This window comes from Carassius carassius, chromosome 48 (genome assembly GCF_963082965.1).
Source record: "Carassius carassius chromosome 48, fCarCar2.1, whole genome shotgun sequence".
NCBI lineage: Eukaryota > Metazoa > Chordata > Actinopteri > Cypriniformes > Cyprinidae > Carassius > Carassius carassius.
In genome coordinates this window covers 3864656-3886139 of record NC_081802.1, presented here as the reverse complement: position 1 = coordinate 3886139, position 21484 = coordinate 3864656, and the positions used below count along the sequence as shown (strand labels likewise).

Below are 21484 nucleotides of genomic sequence, written 5' to 3'. Positions count from 1 at the left end.
CCAAGAAGATCAATGGTGACTTGACCTTGTTCATGAATTTCACCAGTGACTTGGCTTGACTCTGGAAGGTCAACGGTAACTAGTCCTGACTCTGGAGGGTCAACGGTGACTAGCCCTGACTCTGGAAGGTCAACGGTGACTAGCCCTGACTCTGGAAGGTCAACGGTGACTAGCCCTGACTCTGGAGGGTCAACAGTGACTAGCCCTGACTCTGGAGGGTCAACGGTAACTAGCCCTGACTCTGGAGGGTCAACGGTGACTAGCCCTGACTCTGGAGGGTCCACGGGAACCTGACTCGACTCTGGAGGGTCAACTGGAACCTGACTCAACTCTGGAGGGTCAACGGGAACCTGACTCGACTCTGGAGGGTCAACGGGAACCTGACTCAAATCTGGAGGGTCAATGTGAACCTCACTCGACTCTGGAGGGTCAGCTGTGGCTGTCATCCTGTGCAGTGGCTCTGGGCTGGCGGCCACCTTGTGCAGTAGTGCTGGACTGGTGGCCATCTTAGACTGTGGCGCTGGCTCAGCAGACGTGACGTGAACCGTCTCTGGATCAGCAGACGTGACGTGAACACTCCTGGGAATCTCTAGGATTTTGGTCAGGATAGAAAAATAATCCAAAAATGTTTCAGTGGCCATCTTGGGCAGTGGCGCTGGGCTGGCGGCCATTTTGCATCGTGGCGCTGGGCTGGTGACCACTTTGGGCTGTGGTGCTGGGCTGGCGTCCATCTTGCCTCATGGCGCTGGGCTGGCGGCCGTCTTGTGCAGTGTCGCTGGACCTGCGGCCATCATGGGCAGTGGTGCTGGGCTGGGGGCCATTCTGCGCAGTGGCTCTGGGTTGGTGGCCATCTTGTGCTGTGGCACTGGGCTGGCATCCATCTTACCTCGTGGCGCTGGGCTGGCAGCCATCTTGTGCAGTGACGCTGGACTTGCGGCCATCATGGGCAATGGTGCTGGCTCGGCAGACGTGCGCTTCCTCTCCCTTCTCCGTCTGCCATGGTGAGACGGCGGCTCCGATCCGTCCCACACGAGCCCTGGGTCGAAGGGGGGCCATGGTGGAGAGCGATGCTGAACCTCCTCTCGACCACTCACTCCTCTGCGACCTCCCCTGGTCCCACGGAACACGACCAGGCGGGTTCCCTCAAACCGACTCCATCTCTCCCGCTCGGTGGCTGGGGAAGAATCATCAAAAGACATACCGCTGGATCTGTGTGTGACGGAGTCCTTCTGTCACGATCCCCACACAAGAACAGAAGACAGGAAGATCCAAATGCAGTAAGTTTTTATTGGGGTAATCCAAATCGTAATCCAGTCCAGGCAGGGGTCAACACCAAAGTAGCAAATCAAACATAAACAAACACAAAACAAACAGGCAAGAACAGGGCTAGAAGTGGTGTGATAACTACAAGGACTCCGTGACACATACTAAAACAGACAGGGTATAAATACACAGGGAAATGACAATGCTAATGGGGAATCGGCTGAGTGCAATGATTAATGACCAGTGACAGCTGAGTGCAATGAGGAGACAGAGATGGTGGGGAATGTGGTTCAGGAAGTGACAGACACCGTGGGAAAGGAGGACATCTAGTGGTTACCCAGGGAATACAAACCAGACACCATGACACTTATTATACTGACTGGAACATCCTATTGATTACACAGTTTGAAAGCACACCTTTCAGCCAGTCAGTATAGCCTTTTAAGCTTCTGTAGACCTACTCATAGGTGAATGTAACTAATAATCATGATGAACTAAATTTAATGATGAACTTCACACAGTTAATTGAACTTAATAACTGTTATTAAAACAATCTGTATTTTGTATACTTTATTTTATAGTTTAGAACAAACGTGGAATTACTTAACCGAGCAGAGTCCACAAAACCCCATCCAATTGTCATGGCAATTGGAAAACGTCACCTCCCAATACAAACAAACCCCATAGTATGGTCCCACCCCTAACATGGATTGACAGGTTTCCATGTGAGTCATTGGAAATTCAGATAATAAAGTAATTGGGATTCCATTTGAGTTTTGGCAGGTTACATGTGCAACACAGTTAAAAAGCAGACGTGGTAATTAATAACACCCCATGTACTTGTTCTTATGATGCATTTACGCTAACATTAGTCTGTTTTATTCTTATTCCAAGGTCACCGTAGCCACCCGGATCCAGTCAGTATTCAGACCAGATGGTGGATTGCCACTTAGAAAGGACCTGTACATCCCTGAAAGACAGTGGAGACCAGGACAACTACAGCCCCAGATACAGATCCCCTGTTAAGACCGTGTCTCAGAAGACCACCAGGGCAAGACCACAGGAAACAGATGATTCTTCTGCGCAATCTGACTTTGCTGCAGCCTGGAATTGAACTACTGGTTTCGTCTGGTCAGAGGAGAACTGGACCCCCAACTGAGCCTGGTTTCTCCCAAGGTTTTTTCTCCATTCTGTCACTGATGGAGTTTTGGTTCCTTGTCTCTGTCGCCTCTGGATTGCTTAGTTGGGGACACTTCATTTCCAGCGATTTCATCGACTTGATTACACAGATACTATTAAAACTGAACTGAGCTGGATGATGACATCACTGAATCAAAGATGAACTGACTTTATCTGAAAATTGAGTGTTTGCTGTTGTCCTTTTGCATTATTACACAATATTTTCCTATTTAATACTGTAAAGCTGCTTTTATGCTGTATTTTTTTTTAAATATGACAGGCTCATTACTCATAATACATGGAAAATACAGTTGCAAATGGACTTTGCTTTTCCATTTAAAATTTGGCAGTCACCTTGAATTCTTGAAAACGCAAACAGTAATGCAAAATTAGTTTGGTTGTCACAATTTGCCATTCCCTTTGCAAATTTTCTTGAATATCCTTCCATAGACAACCCATAGACAGGGTTTGTAAAGACATGAGGGTGAGTAATAATGACAGAATTTTAATTTTTGGGTGAACAATACCTTCAACTACCAAGTGCTCAGTGCGCATCTACTTAGGAGTCTTTATATACTTGATATAAATTTTAGGACATCTTTAAATGATTTTGCATTCTCTATCTTTAAATTTTAATTGTCAATGTCATTTATTTAAATAGTTTAACATGTCAAAATGTAATAGTTAAACAGTTAGTCAAACACCTGTCATTCAGAACTAATTTTCTTATTTATTGCAACTGTATTTATGTGATTGCATGTCGTTTGTCATTGGTACAAATGTTAACACATTTGTGAATGTCAGATGGCATTAAAAAAAAGAATATATATATATATATATATATATATATATATATATATATATATATATATAGTCTAAATAACCTGTATTATTCATTATTTATTAATCCATGGTTGTCTTGTTAAGCATAGGTAAAATTATGAGAATAACCCAACGTGAATACAACACAGAAACACGAAAAATAAAACTTATAAATGGTAAACCTGACTATACCTTGGGATTTCTTAACAACCCATCCTGCTGGGTTAAATTGTGTAAACCAGCATGATGGTTTACTTTAACCCAGCATGTGTTCTGTCCAATATTTACTCAGTGCTGGGAAAAAAAAAAAAAATTATATTTCAGCCATTTTACAGTGTATGATTAACGACTGCTTTTCCTGTTTTCATGAATTAACTTTTCAGACTTAAAAAATAAACATGAAAGGTCTATTTTTCACCTTATTATACGTGTTTTCTGTCACCATTTGACATTTCCCCCTCAAACGCTGAAATGATAACGCAGACAGTATTTTTAGACTTGTCGGTTTGCCCTCGGGGGTCCGACCTTGTCAAGTCAAGCCGCTGAAGCGGACTGCCAGGTCATTGTTGGCTGGACAGTCTTCAGATAACTTTCATTTCCAGCATCAGAGCGTTTTTACTTCACTGCAGCTGCATCGTCTGTCACCAGAAACTGAAAATGAAGCACGTCTTTATTTTTATATTTTTGCTGCTGTGTGTTCGTGGGCACGGTAAGACATCTCTTTTGCCTAATATCACCTCTATTAACTTTATTCTGAAGAAATTAAATTGCTCGTATTTTGCTCGACCATTGTAAGATATTTATTTGTTACAATTTCTCTTAAACGATAAAAACGAACGTTACTGGTTCAGTCTCAACACTTCACAGCATTTTGCAACTTTAGGGGAGAGGGGCACAACCTACAAGCGGAGAAGCGCACAGTTCAAGACGATATATATAGTCCAAAACGGGTCATTTAATCTCCAAACAGGCAAAAGTTCCACAAGAATGAATTAAGTGGCACGAGTTTGGAAAAAGAAAAAGAGGAATAATATTAGCCTAATAATAAAAAAACCAAAGGAAAGAGAAAGAGCCATCATGGCTATTTGAAGCATATGGAATTTATTAAATCCACAGAAGACAAATGTTCTGATGAAAAATGCCAAATCGTACAGCCTATAGCTTTGCACGTTAAAAACGATTTGTGACATAGCCTATATATTGTAATATAATGTGTGTGTGGTTCTGTGGTGCACAGGATTTGAGTCGTAGGCTAGGTCGTTTAGACCATTTTTCAAACTCTTCTAATGACTCAATTTGAAAGCCTCACATGTTAGCACGACACTGGTTCCCTCGACAAAAAAAAATGCCTTAGGATTTTTTCCATAGGCTTTTGGATTATTGCAAAAAAAAAAAAAAAAAAAAAAAAGCTAGGGGAGAACCGGGGCGAAAGTAATGCGGGACGAAAGTAACAAAGCGATTTTCTCAGAGCCTATTACTGCATTTGCATTCCCAGCTATGACGGTATATTCAGCATTCAATCCTTGATGGAGCAGAGAAATACAAGAAATATCACGTGATTTCCTCATCATTTCCCGCAGTTAGGTCGGTAAAACTATTTTCGAGTACAAAAAGTAAATTATTGAAGCGGTAATTTTTTTTAATTAGTTGTGTTGTTTTTTTTTTTGTTTCATGTGTCACAGTAAGGATCAATCTACAGGTTATTTAGTGCTTTAACACATCCTAAAGTTTGCATTATCAAAGTTTTTTAGTATAAAAGTAAATCAGGTTTAAATGCCAGGAGTTCCTGTCGGGACAAAAGTAACAGTTGTTACTTTGGTCCCGCTACAGTGACAAGAAGTATTTATTTTGTTCCGGTGCATGGTATTCTGTGAATTTCTGTCTCTTGCATCATTTATTAAAATGTTTATGTCATATTATACCAAAAGAATATGTCTGAGAGAGGGTCAGAAAGACAAACAGTGGTCTGGTTTATGAGAGAGCTTTTCTGGACATAGAGGAACATCTGGGCAGCTCCTACCTCGCATTTACCTTAGTTCTATTTAGGTTTTAGCCATACCTTAGCTTTTACACCTACAGCTATGAATTTGCAGTGTTTCCAGATGTTTTAATGCACATTTTGAATTTATGTATAAAAACAACTGGATGGAAACATGAATAGGCCTACTGTTACATTGTTTAGAATTTATATTATGCCAATGTAATTTAATTATTATATTGTTCATTCTGTTGAAAAAATGTTTTATAAAAATACACTGAAATAAAAAAATAAAAAAATAAAGTTTGTACAGTCGGGTTTTGAGACATTTAATGAAACTTAAATTTAAAATAAAAATATAAATATAAATATGTAATTTAATTTTTTTTTTTGCAAAAATAAAAGACAGAATATGTTTGCAGTTACATATTAACAAGGTCATAGTCAGGTATACTTAATAAAAAATAAGAGTAACAGAAAATAAATCTAGCTTATATTGTTGTGTCACTTTTGACCCACCTGTGTGTTACTTTCGTCCCAACCGACAGGGTCAAAAGTAACAATGTGCAACTTATGTTCAAATTGAAATTATACTGAAGCCTTTCTACATTTCTACAAAATAGCACCTGGTATTGATAGACCACACTTATGAGTTACTGACCACAGCAGAAATATATCTCTGTCTACAACATTATCTTTTAAAATGATGTTTTTCTGAAAAATGGTACTTTCGCCCCTGCTCTCCCCTATGTATTCAACCATAGTTCATGAAACTTTTTGTCCATCAAGAAACTCTTTACAAAATAATATAACTTTGAGGAATTTTAAAGCCTAAATAAAAGTGCCCAAAGTTGGAAGCTAAACATACGAACTACAGCACCACAGTCACACGCCTTCAGCCTCACCACCACCAAGCTTCCCACTTTTTCAAACTTATTTTAACTTGTTCAGTAAAACAGATTTACTCTGTATATGAACTTTAATCCATGCTATTTGAACCTTTTCATATAAACTGGAAAAAATATAATAGAGCCAAAGTAAAACTAAAATGAGACAATGATAATGTAATACATTTATATTAATACATTTACATAAATAGTAGCCTAGCCTATAGTGAATAAATGAAATTATCATAACTAAATTACATACGTATTTCTCCTACATTTTGAAATAAGGGGCATCAAAATTCAACAACTACTTGATATTTTAATTAGCCTAGGCTGTGTAAGGAGGTTACTTTTTGCCTCTAATTTGTATGTAAATCTATGGGAAATCTAGTTCATTTTCCCTAAAAAGGGGTGGTAACGAAATTGACAGTTTTTACTATATGCCATATCAACACTATATGGGGAAAATAATGTGCATTTGGATCTTTGAAATAATTTTTTAATCTCCAACTTATTTTCAATTTACACAGTGTATTCATGAAACAAGACCACATATGTGTACTAAATGTATTAAATTAATGTGGTGAAAATTAAATTAAATTTGCTGGCTTTATTAATAACTTGTTTATTTCTTTATTTTTCATATGTTGATACAGAAATAGTGCCAGTGTCTGTGACAGAGGGAGATTCAGTCACTCTATACACTGATGTTGAAACAATTAAACAAGAAGAGATTAGATGGTATTTTAATGACATTCACATCGCTGCAATCAGTGATTATCTCAGTAAGACCTGTACAGATGTTCAGTGTAATTATGGAACTGAGAGATTCAGAGACAGACTGAAGCTGGATCATCAGACTGGATCTCTGACCATCACAAACATCACAAACACAGACTCTGGACTTTATAAACTACAGATCAACAGCAGCAGCGGCAGTCTTCTTCAGCTCTTCAATGTTTCCGTCTATTGTGAGTCATTATGTTCCTTATACGATCTCTTTAATATTCACAGTTCTTTCATGTCGTGTAGTTTGTTTGTCGTTTTCAGCAAAAAGATCCTCCAGCAGCTGTTGGTTTGTTGTTTAGATGCTCCTCAACGACAGAAAATGAAGACAGTGAAGGAGGGAAAATCTGTCACATTAGATCCTGGTGTAGTAAAAAAAACTAATTATTTGATGAAATGGGTCTTTAATGACGTTCGCATCGCTGAAATCAATGGAGATCTCAGTTTTATCTGTACAGATGTTCAGTGTTTATATGCGGATGTCAGATTCAAAGGCAGACTGAAACTGAATCATATGACTGGATCTCTGACCATCACAAACACCAGAACCACCGACTCTGGACTCTATTATCTGCTGATAACCACCATCCGATTCAACATCATAAAGAGCTTTATTGTTGATGTCACTGGTGAGTGTTATTTAGTGATGAAACTTGCAAAATACAGTCATCTTTGATCTTGTAGGTGTCTGATCCACTATGTGTAGTCTCTTTATGATTTGTAGAAAAGGACATTGTATAATGTTTTTTGGCTTATAGTTATGTTCATTTCTTCAGGTTATGTTGATGCTGCGAGTGTGTCAGTGATGGAAGGAGATTCAGTCACTCTATACACTGATGTTAAAACAAACCAACAAGAAGAAATAAGATGGTATTTTAATGACATTCGCATTGCTCAAATCACAGAAGATCTCAGTTTTATCTGTACAGATGTTCAGTGTAAATATAGTGATGAGAGATTCAGAGACAGACTGAAGCTGGATCATCAGACTGGATCTCTGACTATCAGGAACATCACAAACACAGACTCTGGACTTTATCATAAACAAGTCATCAGCGTCAGCAACATCAATGACGGCATCTTCAGTGTTACCGTCTATGGTGAGCCATTGCTTAATATACTGTAGCAAGTTTTGTATTTTTAAATCCAATCATTGTTCGATGATTGTTCAGTGATTCAAATTCCAAAGAAGTTGATAAAAGAAAAAAAAAGTATGTTTATAAGCACAAAATATGGACAACTGTGCTTTTTAGACTGAAAGACAAGAAAGAGCATGAAAATCTTTCAGATCCACAATTCTTTTATGCTGTGGATTTAGTTTGTAGTTGATTTTTATTTCACCTGTTGGTTTGTGTTACAGAAGTTCTTGCTGCTGAACGAGATGAAATTAAGAGAAAGTCAGTGAAGGAGGGAGAATCTGTCACTTTAGATCCTGGTGAAACTAAAAGCCCAAATGATGTGATGACGTGGTATTTTAATGACATTCTCATTGCTGAAATCACTGGAGATCAGAGTAAGATCTGTAGAGATGATCAGTGTGATGAGAGATTCAGAGACAGACTGAAGCTGGATCATCAGACTGGATCTCTGACCATCACAAACATCACAAACACAGACTCTGGACTTTATCATCTACAGATAGGCAGCAGCAGAATCAGCATCATAAAGAGCTTCTGTGTCACTGTCCCTAGTGAGTATCATTTGGACATTTGTTTCCTTTCCCATTGAGCAGTTTTAGAAAACAGTCTAAAAAATTTGAATCAAGATGTTTATATTTACACTGTAGTCTGTTTGACAAAGTGGACCTGGGCCCTTTCTTGGGTTATCTTTTTTCACGTTTCGCACTGCCCTTAATTTGCCTTGGCTTAATGACCTTATTTGCATATTTTCGGTGTCATTGATTGGAAGAATGTGATATGTGGCCTATGATTCAAGTTGTTTTCCTGAATTAACTTTTCAGACTTAAATATTTTCAGACAAAATAAATATGAAAGGTCTCTTCTTCAACTCGATAGATGTGTTTTCTGTCACCATTTAACATTTTCCCCTCAAACGCTATTATTACCAAAATAGGCAATTATTCTGGCAATTATTTTAACTGCTGATGACCAAAATATAAAAATAGAAAACATCAGACAAAATTGTCACATGGTGTCTAAATCAGAAGCGATTCCATTGCATGGTGCGGTTCGATGTTAAATCTCAGACAATAAACTGATGTTACATTCTATTTGTGATGTATTGAAGAACCTGTAATGATGCAAGCACTCGCACTTCTTCTGAGATGAAGGTTGGATGGATTTTTTAACGATCGTTTTGTCTAGTGTGAGTTTGACGTGACAACGTTTTGGTGTAGACATGGTGTTAAAATTGATTAGTGACTCAAAAAATAATATCTGTCTTTCACGGTTTCAGATTCAGGTCTGTCTTCAGCCGCTGTAGCAGGATTAGTAGTCCTATGTGTTGGTGTAGCTGCAGTTGTTGCTGCTGGTGTGATTTATTATCGCAAACGTCAAGCAGGACAACATAGTGAGTATGACATACAGATTGAAAAGATTGAAAATGTGAAAATACTTAATTGACCAAATTAATGTATCTGTTTAATTGAGTTTGTTATTTTTTACAGACAATGTTACAGACATGGTGATGCAGTTCAGTAATCAGGTAAGATACTACACTGTAAAACCTGACAAGTTATGCTATGTTTCCACAGGAACTTTTTTCCTCCCAGACCTGTTGCGTTCTACGTTTCCACCACGGTCTAAAGTACCGGGAAGATTAGGCAAATAGTCTGGTAACGTAGGTCTGAGCACGTTTCTCAATACAAAGTACGCAAATTTTGGACTTGCATCCTCGGTAGTTCGGACTTTGTGCATTCGACTCGGGAGTGTGATGTCCGCGACGACACAAGTCCGGTAGTTCGGCAAACAGCAGCGTAATTGATAACATCAGTCAGCTCGCCTTGGCTACTGCAATTTTCCTGACTGTATATTTTGTATATTCTGTATATTCCTGACTATATGTTTTAACATATAGATAAATTGAATATAGACCAAAGATAACCTGTTAGATTTACCCAAAATGAATTATATTTTATGTTTAACCACTAAAGTGACATCAGAGCCAGCGTCACATTTTAGAAGGTCTAGCCAAGGTAAGACTGCTCTAGGCAGATTCATGAACACTGAGCTCCCGCTGATCGCGTGGAGCTGACCGTCTCAGAAATCAGCCAAACACATTTTTAAATAGGCGTTGTCTTAATAAATAAACCGCATACTTGAGTTTAAAACAACTACATTCTCACCTTAAATACTTTTTAAATTAAATTTCATGACACAATAATAGTAATATTTTGAAAATGATCCTAATAAATGGTGGTTGAAATCACAATGCTGCGTGGACTCAACCAATCAGCATGTTTAGCACCCAAGTCCCACCCCCAAAAGTTCCGGAACTTTGAAAAAGTACCACCTCGCCAGCAGGGACTTTCTGAGGGGCATATTTTTTAGCCAGAACTTTATTTAATTCCTGGTTCCTGCGGTGGAAACAAATTGAGTACCAGTCCCTAGTTCCTGGGTAAAATTCCAGGGGTGGAAACATGGCTTTAGATAAACCGTTTGAGGAAACAGATTACCTTACAGGGATACTCCACCCCAAAATGAAAATGTTGTCATTAATCACTTACCCCCATGTTGTTCCAAATCCTTAAAAGCTTTGTTCATCTTTGGAACACATTTTCAGATATTTTGGATGCAATCAAGGAGGCCTGTGATTGTCCCATATACTGCCAAGTAAATAACAGTGTCAGGGTCCATAAAAGGTATTAAAGTTGTTGTCAGAAAACTCCATCTGCCATCAAACATGCAATCTGGGAAAACAGTGCATCATTGTGGCATGGATGATTATTATTAGAGTAAACTCAATTTAAACTTTTAAAGTGTATTTCACTCAAATCAGGTTGAAGTCTTAACACCTATATAGCTACTTAATTTTTTTTAAACTCACCATTTTGTCAATCCATTGAAATTCTAGGCAATCAATATTAAGCTTAAATACATTTTTACCCATATGAATAGTGTTTTCATTCAAATCTTCTAAAGAAGGCACAAACATTATGTCTGACAGAGACATGAGATGTGCGGATCCATATGCAAGATTTTATTGGAAAGAGACATGGTCATAACAGGCATGGGCCAAGGTATATAGGGTCAAGACACATGAACAATCCTAGGGCAAGTGTGGGTCTTCAATGAGCTAACAATATGGATTCGCAGATGGATTCGCATCATGAGCCATGACCAGCTCTTGAGGTTCTAAAGCAGTACCATCCGGGAGCAGGGGGAGTTCAACAACAATTCCTTCACCCGCTATATAACCAGCTAAAGGTTAATTGCTGGGCACCACCACCACGCAAGGAGCTGAAGCGAGCCCCACCACTTCAGGAGGTTCTGCAGCATGTGCCACCACCTCTGGAGAAACTGCAGAGGGAACCATCGCATCGGGGAACACAGCAGCGAGCGCCACTACCTCAGGAGGTTCTGTGGTGGTGTATGCAGTCCAAAAAGACCAAAAAGCAATCCCCTATAATGGGAAGCACCTCAGACAGGGGGATCAGTTCAGGAACAGGATGGTTAACGTAAGTGGGTTTGGGAATACCAGCTCTGCATGCAGATGCCAGCGTTGTATCATTCACACTGGACACACAAGACTGGGATACCGAAAGACTGACCTTGAATATCTGGGTGCAACAGACAGGATGAGATAAGACTCTGGATGATCGGATGTCACGCGGCGAGGATCTGGCAGATCGGCTGTGACGCGGTGAGGCTCTGGCAAATCAGCTGTAACACGGCGAGGCTCTGGACATTCAGATGTGATGAGACTCTAGATCAGCAGCTGTGGCTTGCCTTGACTCATGAAGATTGACCGTGACCTGACTCAACTCTGGAAGACCAGCTGCGACTTTACCTGACTTGTGAGGATCAACTGTGACTTGACCCGACTCTTGAGGGTCCACTGTGGATGCCATTTTGCAATCGAGCTCTGCGGTTGCCACCATTTTGTGCTTGTGCTATAGTGCGGCTGCCATTACATGAGTGAGTGCGTTGTCGCGTTCCTCCTCTGCGACACCCACAGTACATGAATAGCCAACACACAACAAAGCATAGTCCGACAATTGACAGTGATGAACGTGGACCCTTGCGTTTAATCTTAGACTGAAGGGGTTGAATTATGCCATCACAGAAAATCTCAAATAGTCAGTGATGGCTAAAAAAATCTATTATATGGTTTTCCAGTGATTGTTGGCCTTGCTTAAGGGCAAACAATATTCTTGTTGTGTCCATACCTGAAAAATTTTCCTCTGGAAACTGCTGGATCCTTGTGAGGCCTAGTATTCTTTAACGGAGTGACAGATGTGAGACATGTGGTCCATATACAAGCTTTTATTGGACAGAGACATGGTCATAACAGGCATGGGTCAAACACTGGCAAACAGGTATATAGGGGGCAAGACAAAAGAATAATCCTAGGGCTAGGGTGGGTCTTCGATGACCTCTGGTGGTGAATTAACAGAAGTTCATAGACCGGATTCATGACACATTAACTGATAATCTTGAACTAAGGGTTTTTTTATTATGTGTCAAAACTAAAAACTTTTTGAAGCTTGAAAATAAAGACTGCCTAGACTTCCAATGGATAGACAAAAACGATGAAAGAATATCAACATATATACTTTTGTTTGAAGAAGAAAAAAATTAATTCAAAATGGGTTTGGAACAATATCCGGGTGAGTAAACCATGACAGAATTAAATTTTTTTAGTGGACTATTAATTTAAGACAAAGTGCAAGTAGAAATGTAAAAGATAATTTTGTTTCCATCTATATTAGTTAAGTATATAACTAACGTTACACTCAGAACTTAAAATACATAACTAGTATTCTTCTGAACCAACACAAAATGCAAAAAGTCTTTGAAAGAATGATAGACAAACTGAAATTTAAGATGTTATTCACTCTGCCAATTCAGTCTGAATCAAAATGGTGGCACACTATTATATCACACATAATGTAATGATATCATTCTTGTGGGATATTAGTTGAGGTTTGTTATTTTTCATCTGCGCTGTTTTCATTATTTGATCAAGGTTTAAATTTCAATCTAATATTCACAAAAAGTATAGTATTGCTTCAGAAGACTATAACATTTGTGCTGCTGGTCAACATTACATTTGCATTACCACCAAATTCATCAAAAAAGTATCAGTATCAGTATCTTCAAACAAAATATTGCCATATGTGTATCGATATGTTCTTACACCCCTAGGAGTGGAGTGTAACCATTTCCCCTCCGCACTCTGAGCGTTTAATAATCATGCTGCTCCAGGTTCACAATTCCGTTTATTTTACCTACAGATCGATGTATTTCTTACAGATTTTTGCTCATTCGAAATCGGATACAGATTAGCACTGTAAGATAAAATAAATAAGTGTTGTAATACTTGTTTAAATTATGTTTACCGATGAAAATATTCAGTATCTAGAAGGACGTGAATTCTTGCTAAATATGCAGTTATATTATGGTCTGTTGGCATGAATTGTACTCGTGATGGAGCGCTCTTGGAGCAAGTGAAAACGTACTCGGTTACTGACGTTACCTCAGTTCTCTCTAGAAGAGGGAACGAGTACTGCGTCTTAGCTAAGACGCTACAGGAAAAGTCTCTTTTCACGAAATACTGAAGCAAAAAATTATCCTTAATTTTGAATTATTGTAAAGCGCATTTGCAACAGCACACAGCCATAGGCAAGACAGCTCGCTCGCTCATTGGCTGCTCTGCGGCAACTGCACAAGCCTATCGAGCGCTTCGCGCCCTCCATGCCACTTCCCGCCCGAAACGGGTGTGGCCTAGCCCTATAAAGGGAGTTCGAAAAGGCTGACTCACCTGATTTATTTAATCGCCGAAGCGAACCAGAGTGAATCGTATGCACGGCAGAGAACGCAGTACTCGTTCCCTCTTCTAGAGAAAACCGAGGTTACGTTAGTAACCGAGCACGTTCTCTTATGAGAGTTATCTCGTACTGCGTCTTAGTTAAGACGCTACGGGAACCCCATGTAAAGCGCCGTGCGCGCAGGGATCACACATCAACAAACCTGGAAGCAACGCCCAGGATTTACAGTGCACGGTCACCAGAGGGACTCACAGAGAGTCCAGGACAGGAGGGGGGGGGGGACCCTCCGTCCCATATCTAGCAGTGTCCGTAGACGTGGCAATATGACATCATACAGTTGAGGCAAGTCCTGACCAATGTGTTAATGCGGGTCTTACGCAATACTGCCCATATAACAGTCGGCAGCGCATAACGCTTGCGATCTCAGAGTTCCAATCAGGGCCCTGATTCGACTATACCGACCGCAGCCCTGCTTGCAGGGCGGGAACCTCCAGGTTATAGAACCTGATAAATGTAGACGGCGAGGCCCAACCTGCCGCCATACATATATCCTGCAAGGAGATCCCAGTAGACCACGCCCACGACGAGGCGACGCCTCTTGTGGAGTGTGCTCTGACGCCCAGCGGGCACTGAAGGCCCCTGGAAGCGTAATCTAACGCTATGGCGTCAACTATCAATCTGGATAGGCTCTGTCTCGAAACCATTCCTTTGGAACGTCCACTGAACGAGACAAACAGCTGCTCAGTCTGTCTAAAGACAGCGGAGCGAGACACATAAGCTCTTAAAGCCCTAACGGGGCAAAGAAGACTCGTGTCTCCATCCTCTCCTGACACCAACAGGGCAGACAGGGCAATAACCTGAGCCTGAAACGGCGTGTTGAGGGATTTCGGCACATAACCGTGCCTAGGTTTGAGTATGACCCTTGAGTCATTAGGCCCAAACTCCAAGCACGTCGGGGAGGATTCAGCCTCCTAGCTCCTCTAAGGAAGCGGATGACCAAATCGTTCCTTTCTATTGACTGACTGAGCGCTGTCTCAGAAAACGCTGCGATAGCCGCCACGTAAACTTTGAGCGTGGAGGGGGCTCTGCCCTTATCCAACAGCTCCTGTAGGAAGGAGAGAACCTCCGTCACCTCACAACTAAGGGGTGAACATCCCCGAGCTGTGCACCAGCTGGAGAACACCGACCACTTCGAGGCATACAGCCATCGTGTCGACGGAGCTCTAGCCTGAGTGATGGTATTTAGCACTCCCACTGAGAGATCAGCGGGTAACCGTTGAGCGCCCACACATGCAGGGACCACAACTCCGGTTGAGGGTGCCAAATCGAGCCCCAGGCCTGTGAGAGGAGATCCCTCCTCAACGGCACTGGCCACGGGGCAGTGTCTGCTAACTGCATCAAATCTGGAAACCATGGTTGGTTCTTCCAAAGTGGTGCTACAAGCAGTATTGAGCATCTCGTTTACCTCACCCGTTCTATCACCTGCGGAAGGAGGGAGACGGGGGGGAAAGCATAGAGCGGGCAGCACGGCCAACTCCGTGACAGCACGCTTGCGTTCTTGGAAAAGAACAAGGGGCAGTGAGCGTTTTCGTGGGACGCGAAGAGGTCCACTTCCGCCCTGCCAAATCTCTCCCACAACAGCTGGACTGTCTGCGGGTGTCAATGTCAATGTCACCTTTATTTATATAGCGCTTTAAACAAAATACATTGCGTCAAAGCAACTGAACAACATTCATTAGGAAAACAGTGTCAATAATGCAAAAATGATAGTTAAAGGCAGTTCATCATTGGATTCAGTTATGTCATCTCTGTTCAGTTAAATAGTGTCTGTGCATTTATTTGCAATCAAGTCAACGATATCGCTGTAGATGAAGTGTCCCCAACTAAGCAAGCCAGAGGCGACAGCAGCAAGGAACCAAAACTCCATCGGTGACAGAATGGAGAAAAAAACCTTGGGAGAAACCAGGCTCAGTTGGGGGGCCAGTTCTCCTCTGACCAGACGAAACCAGTAGTTCAATTCCAGGCTGTAGCAAAGTCAGATTGTGCAGAAGAATAATATGTTTCCTGTGGTCTTGTCCTGGTGCTCCTCTGAGACAAGGTCTTTACAGGGGATCTGTATCTGGGGCTCTAGTTGTCCTGGTCTCCGCTGTCTTTCAGGGATGTAGAGGTCCTTTCTAGGTGCTGATCCAGCATCTGGTCTGGATACGTACTGGATCCGGGTGACTGCAGTGACCCTCTGATCTGGACACAGACTGGATCTGGTGGCCACGGTGACCTCGGAACAAGAGAGAAACAGACAAATATTAGCTTAGATGCCATTCTTCTAATGATGTAGCAAGTACATAGGTTGTTATGGGAAGTGTTTCCGGTTCCGGTTTACCTAATTAATGCAGCCTAAAAATCCTTTAACGGATTTGGATAATAAAAGCATATTAGTATGTTATGTGTATGCCAGGTTAAAGAGATGGGTCTTTAATCTAGATTTAAACTGCAAGAGTGTGTCTGCCTCCCGAACAATGTTAGGTAGGTTATTCCAGAGTTTGGGCGCCAAATAGGAAAAGGATCTGCCGCCTGCAGTTGATTTTGATATTCTAGGTATTATCAAATTGCCTAGTTGCCGAGTTTTTAGAACGTAGCGGACGTAGAGGATTATAATGTAAAAGGAGCTCATTCAAATACTGAGGTGCTAAACCATTCAGGGCTTTATAAGTAATAAGCAATATTTTAAAATCTATGCGATGCTTGATAGGGAGCCAGTGCAGTGTTGACAGGACCGGGCTAATATGGTCATACTTCCTGGTTCTAGTAAGAACTCTTGCTGCTGCATTTTGGACTAGCTGTAGTTTGTTTACTAAGCGTGCAGAACAACCACCCAATAAAGCATTACAATAATCTAACCTTGAGGTCATAAATGCATGGATTAACATTTCTGCATTTGACATTGAGAGCATAGGCCGTAATTTAGATATATTTTTGAGATGGAAAAATGCAGTTTTACAAATGCTAGAAACGTGGCTTTCTAAGGAAAAATTGCGATCAAATAGCACACCTAGGTTCCTAACTGATGACTAAGAATTGACAGAGCAACCATCAAGTCTTAGACAGTGTTCTAGGTTATTACAAGCAGAGTTTTTAGGTCCTATAATTAACACCTCTGTTTTTTCAGAATTTAGCAGTAAGAAATTACTCGTCATCCAGTTTTTTATATCGACTATGCAATCCATTAGGGTGTAGAGACCATTCGCCCGTGGGAATGTTGTTTCTGGACAGCCTGTCTGGACCCAGATTCTGTAGCCCAGGCACATGAACTGCTCTCAGCTAGCGCAAGTTGCGCTGAGCCCAAACCAGGAGGCGTTCTGCCAACCTGTACAGGTTTCGGGACCTGAGACCGCCATGGCGATTTATGTAGGACACCACAAGCATGTTGTCCGAACGGACTAAGACGTGCACTGGTGGCCTTTGATTTGGGGACAAAAGCGCGTCAGCGCGTTCTCCACTGCCAGCATTTCCAGACAGTTGATATGTTGGAGCTTTTCCCGTTCTGACCACAGGCCAAAGGATGGTTTGCCCTCGAGCAGCGCTCCCCATCCCGAAGTGTAGGCGTCTGTCGACACCATCTTCACTTTCGAGGAAGTCCCCAGGCTTACACCTGATTGGTACCAGTCGTTCGCTGTCCAGGGTTTCAGGGCTGTAACACAGCTCTGATTGACCCTGAGACGCAGCCGACCGGATATCCAAGCTCCGCGCGGTACTCGCACTCTCAGCCAGAACTGCAGGGGGCGCATGCGGAGCAGGCCCCACCGAAGAACTGGAGATGCTGAGGCCATGAGACCTAGCATCTTCTGAAATTCTCTGAGCGAGAAGGTCGCGCCGCAGAGAGAGCTCACTGCGCGCTGAATGCCCAACGCGTGCTGTGGCGACAGCCGCGCCGTCATGGAACGTGAGTCCAGAGCTATACCCAAAAACAGTATAGTCTGACTGGGGTTCAGCGAACTCTTCGTCCAGTTGACACTGAGACCAAGTTTCTCAAGGTGATCGAGTAAAATGGCCCCGTGTTCCACGAGCTCTGATCGTGATTGAGCCAGAATCAGCCAGTCGTCCAAATAGTTCAGCACTCGCATGCCTCTGAGTCTGAGAGGAGCGAGCGCTGCGTCCATGCACTTGTAAACGTACGAGGAGCCATGGACTAGCCGAACGGCAGGACTGTATACTGGTATGTCTGGCCCTCGAAGGTGAATCTCAAGTATCGCCTGTGACGTGACGCTATCTGTATTTGAAAATACGCGTCCTTCAGATCTATTGACATGAACCAGTCTCCTTTGCGAATATGCGCGAGGAGTCTCCTGGTTGTAAGCATTTTGAAACTGCGTTTCGCCAATGCTTTGTTCAGCTGTCTTAGATCCAGTAGCCGTTATCACAACAGCGTCAGCAACGCAGCTCGAGACCCCGTTCTCGCTCTACCGGCCGTCGGCCCGTGTCGCGGGGACCACGGCAGAGGATTACGGTGAGGCCGGTAGAGCGAGAACGGGGTCTCGAGCTGCGTTGCTGACGCTGTTGTGATAACGGCTTTTGTGTGCAGGCAAGCGGGCAACTATGCAGGCTTGCGCGTTGCAGAAAACGCTGAGACAGTCACAATTCCTGGAACTGAAACAGCGGCGTGCTTGGGTGAGAGCTCGGCCACAGCAGAACTCGTACACCAGCGATTCGATGAAGCAGCAGCAGGCGGGGGGTGTGGCTGAGAGCTTTGCGAGGCCGGTCTAGCACGACTCGCTGCAGAACCGGAGCGCTTGCCATGTCTGAGAGCGTCAGCTCTAGATGCCTCTCAGCCACCGTAGCGGAAGCCATAACTCGTCCCATGGCTTGTGCAGCGGATTTAGTAGCGAAGCACTCCTCAGGTCCCATCTCGTCCAGTTTACAGAGGAGATCAACCTGGAATATCTGCAACCATCGTGTGTAGTGCAGACGCAGCCTGCCCAGCAGCAGAAAAGATTTGCGCGAGCAGAGATGACGTCATGCGGCAGGCTTTAGATGGCAACACCGTTTTCGTCCGCCATCCAGCAGAGGGCGGGCAAAGGTGCGTCGTTATCGCCTGTTCCACCGGCGGAAGTGACTAGTAGTTCCTGTTTTTAGCATCATCCAGTGTGGAGAATGCTAGTGAGACAGACGAACGAGTTTGCGCTGAATATGGAGCGTTCCAAGCCTTTGCCAACTCTTCGTGAAGCTCAGGAAGAAATGAGGCGGGCTTTGAGAAGTACGCTCATCCGAAAGGAAACTACCATCCAGCCGGGAACGAGAGGGGGGGCGCTGGTGCAGACCACTCGAGGCCGAGGCTCGTCGCGGCCAGCGTGAGCACTCGCCTCGGCTCCTTCTCGATGTCAGCTTGTTTGCTGGGCTTCTGAGCAGAAGGCGCGAGATCCCCGGAGCTCGCCCAGCCCTCACTGCCCGAAGCTAGCAGAGAGCATGTGTCCTCTTCCCCCGACGCGGCCCTGAGATCTACTTCCTCGGACGACGCGGCGGCAGACAGCGGGCGCTGCCCATCGGGAAGCGATGCAGGGGAGGCCGGTGAAGCAGGGCGAACCGGCGAGCTCGGTTGAGCTGAAGACGGTTCCGGAATCCGCTGGAAGCGGCGCTTTTTAATGCGCCTCAGCGCAGCGGAGAATGCAGGCTCAGAGAAAAGGCCAAGCGAGTCCTCAGAGTCACCATTGGCAACAGCTCGCAGTGAGGGCCTCTGCCGTCAGCGAGCGCGAGCGCTGCATGATCTTCACCCAGGCAGGAGACACAGATGAAGTAACGGTCTCCCTCGCTGAGTGGGGTTCTGCACGAGCCGCAAGAAGGCATCTTAAAAAAGACGCAAGCTCTTTTACGAGTGTGTGTCGCAGGGCGAACACACACACACGCATAAAGAACAGTTGGATATAATAGAATTGAAAGGATATGGGTGCCGGAACGCGCAGCAGGAACGGCAGTGGAAGGCGGCGTTGGCCAGCGGCTTCAGGAATAGCTCATCCCGCTGAGATGCTATCTGACGGCGCTTGCTTCTTCGTGATCCAACGATGTGTGAACTTCGCTGAAGAGATGAAAAATCAGGTGAATCAGCCTTTTCTAGCTCCCTTTATAGGGCTAGGCCACACCCGTTTCGGCCTGCGCTCGATAGGCTTGTGCAGTTGCCGCAGAGCAGCCAATGAGCGAGCGAGCCGTCTCGCCTATGGCTGTGTGCTGCTGCAAATGCGCTTTACAATAATTCAAAATTAATTAATTAATTTTTCAATTAATTTAATTTTTTAGACGTTCCAATTAATTTTTTGCTTCAGTATTTCGTGAAAAGAGACTTTTCCCGTTGCGTCTTAGCTAAGACGCAGTACGAGAGAACTCTCGTAAGAGAACCACGCTCTGACTTCCTCTCCTCGCTCCAGTTAAAATCACACTGCTCTGCTCACATACGCTGATTGTGAGTAACTGTTGCTGTTTTTGATAGATGTTTGCTGACCACTGCTTTAAGCATTTTAAATGTGCAGGCGGTTTAGGAAAGATTCATACAGATTTTCAAATGCAAAATTAGAAGTCATAATAAACCTTTATTATTATAATTATTATTATTTGTCAGCTATATTTTGTAGAAATATTCAAATTCTTCTGGAATAGTTTCTTTTAATCAATGTGAAGAGAAACACTTGATAGCACTCATTAAGCATTTTTGTGTTTGTGTGTCAGTAAATCTGTTTTCTTGAAGATGGAAAAAGACCCTGATGATGACTCCTGCCAATGAATCTGACTGAACCTGAAGCTGCCCGTGAGACATCACAGAAACTTTATTATTTTGATACTTTAATTTAAAAAGAACATAAAGAAAAGTTGGGAAACCAATAGTGTCACAACACCAAGATTTCTGTCTTTAGTGCTGATCCCAGTGATACAAAATTCAGCTAATTAAAATTCAAACTAATTTGCTATAATTTTATAATTTCAAATAATAATAAAAAAATGTAGCCTGAATTGTTTTTTTTAATTATGTAAAATTGCTTCAGAAAGACAAACCGTAAATTAGCAACTAATTGATTAAAGTTTGAGAAAGCCTGACCAGAAAGTTTCAAGAAGTTTTAAAAACATAATGTTTTGGAGGCCATACGGTCTATCAGAATACAAACAAACAAACAGACAGAATCAAACAACATGTTGGTTTCTTATTAAGAAACAGAGAAAAATATTAATTCAAATAGTACAAAGAGTGCTTGAGTTTTCTTTCAGTTTGTCCAGATTTATTAAAGAATTTTCGTATTAGCAACTTTACAGTTCTACACAGGAAGATCCCTGATGAAAACACCAGCGTGCTGTTGTTCCCAAGATTCACTGTACTTTATTAAAATTGGGTGAATTTTTCATTTAACATGACTTTTATTGGTAAAACAACAATATGCATTTATTATAAAAATGTGCATTATAATCTTAAGATTTTCCTACAGAAGTTAGAAGTGTATTATGCTTATTTTTGTAAAGTTCTCAGGAAAGACTGTACTGTCAGAACTAAAACACTGTAATATGCCAAACTCCTCACAAAAACCTCAGCAGAAGAAAATAAGGAGTTTGTTTTCCATACACGGTATTAAAAATCTGTTTAGTTTG

General features: G+C 42.4%; 1 protein-coding gene across 1 annotated transcript; it reads left to right on the top strand.

The window, feature by feature from the left end:
• The first annotated feature begins 6977 nt into the window (after positions 1-6977).
• Positions 6978-20763, top strand: LOC132131735 (carcinoembryonic antigen-related cell adhesion molecule 1-like). Its single transcript, XM_059543830.1, has 7 exons — positions 6978-7100; positions 7218-7544; positions 7692-8015; positions 8276-8605; positions 9331-9444; positions 9542-9579; positions 20595-20763. Exons 2-7 carry the CDS (start codon positions 7238-7240, stop codon positions 20628-20630), a joined length of 1149 nt encoding a protein of 382 aa, XP_059399813.1. The 5' UTR covers positions 6978-7100; positions 7218-7237; the 3' UTR covers positions 20631-20763.
• Positions 20764-21484: the final 721 nt, after the last annotated feature.

Bases quoted from the DNA above. Each gene is read 5' to 3' on its own strand.
- LOC132131735 (XM_059543830.1), top strand. From the start codon at position 7,238: ATGAAGACAGTGAAGGAGGGAAAATCTGTCACATTAGATCCTGGTGTA. The intron at 8,016-8,275 runs GTGAGCCATTGC...TTTGTGTTACAG, and splicing joins CTTCAGTGTTACCGTCTATG to AAGTTCTTGCTGCTGAACGA. The intron at 9,445-9,541 runs GTGAGTATGACA...TATTTTTTACAG, and splicing joins ACGTCAAGCAGGACAACATA to ACAATGTTACAGACATGGTG.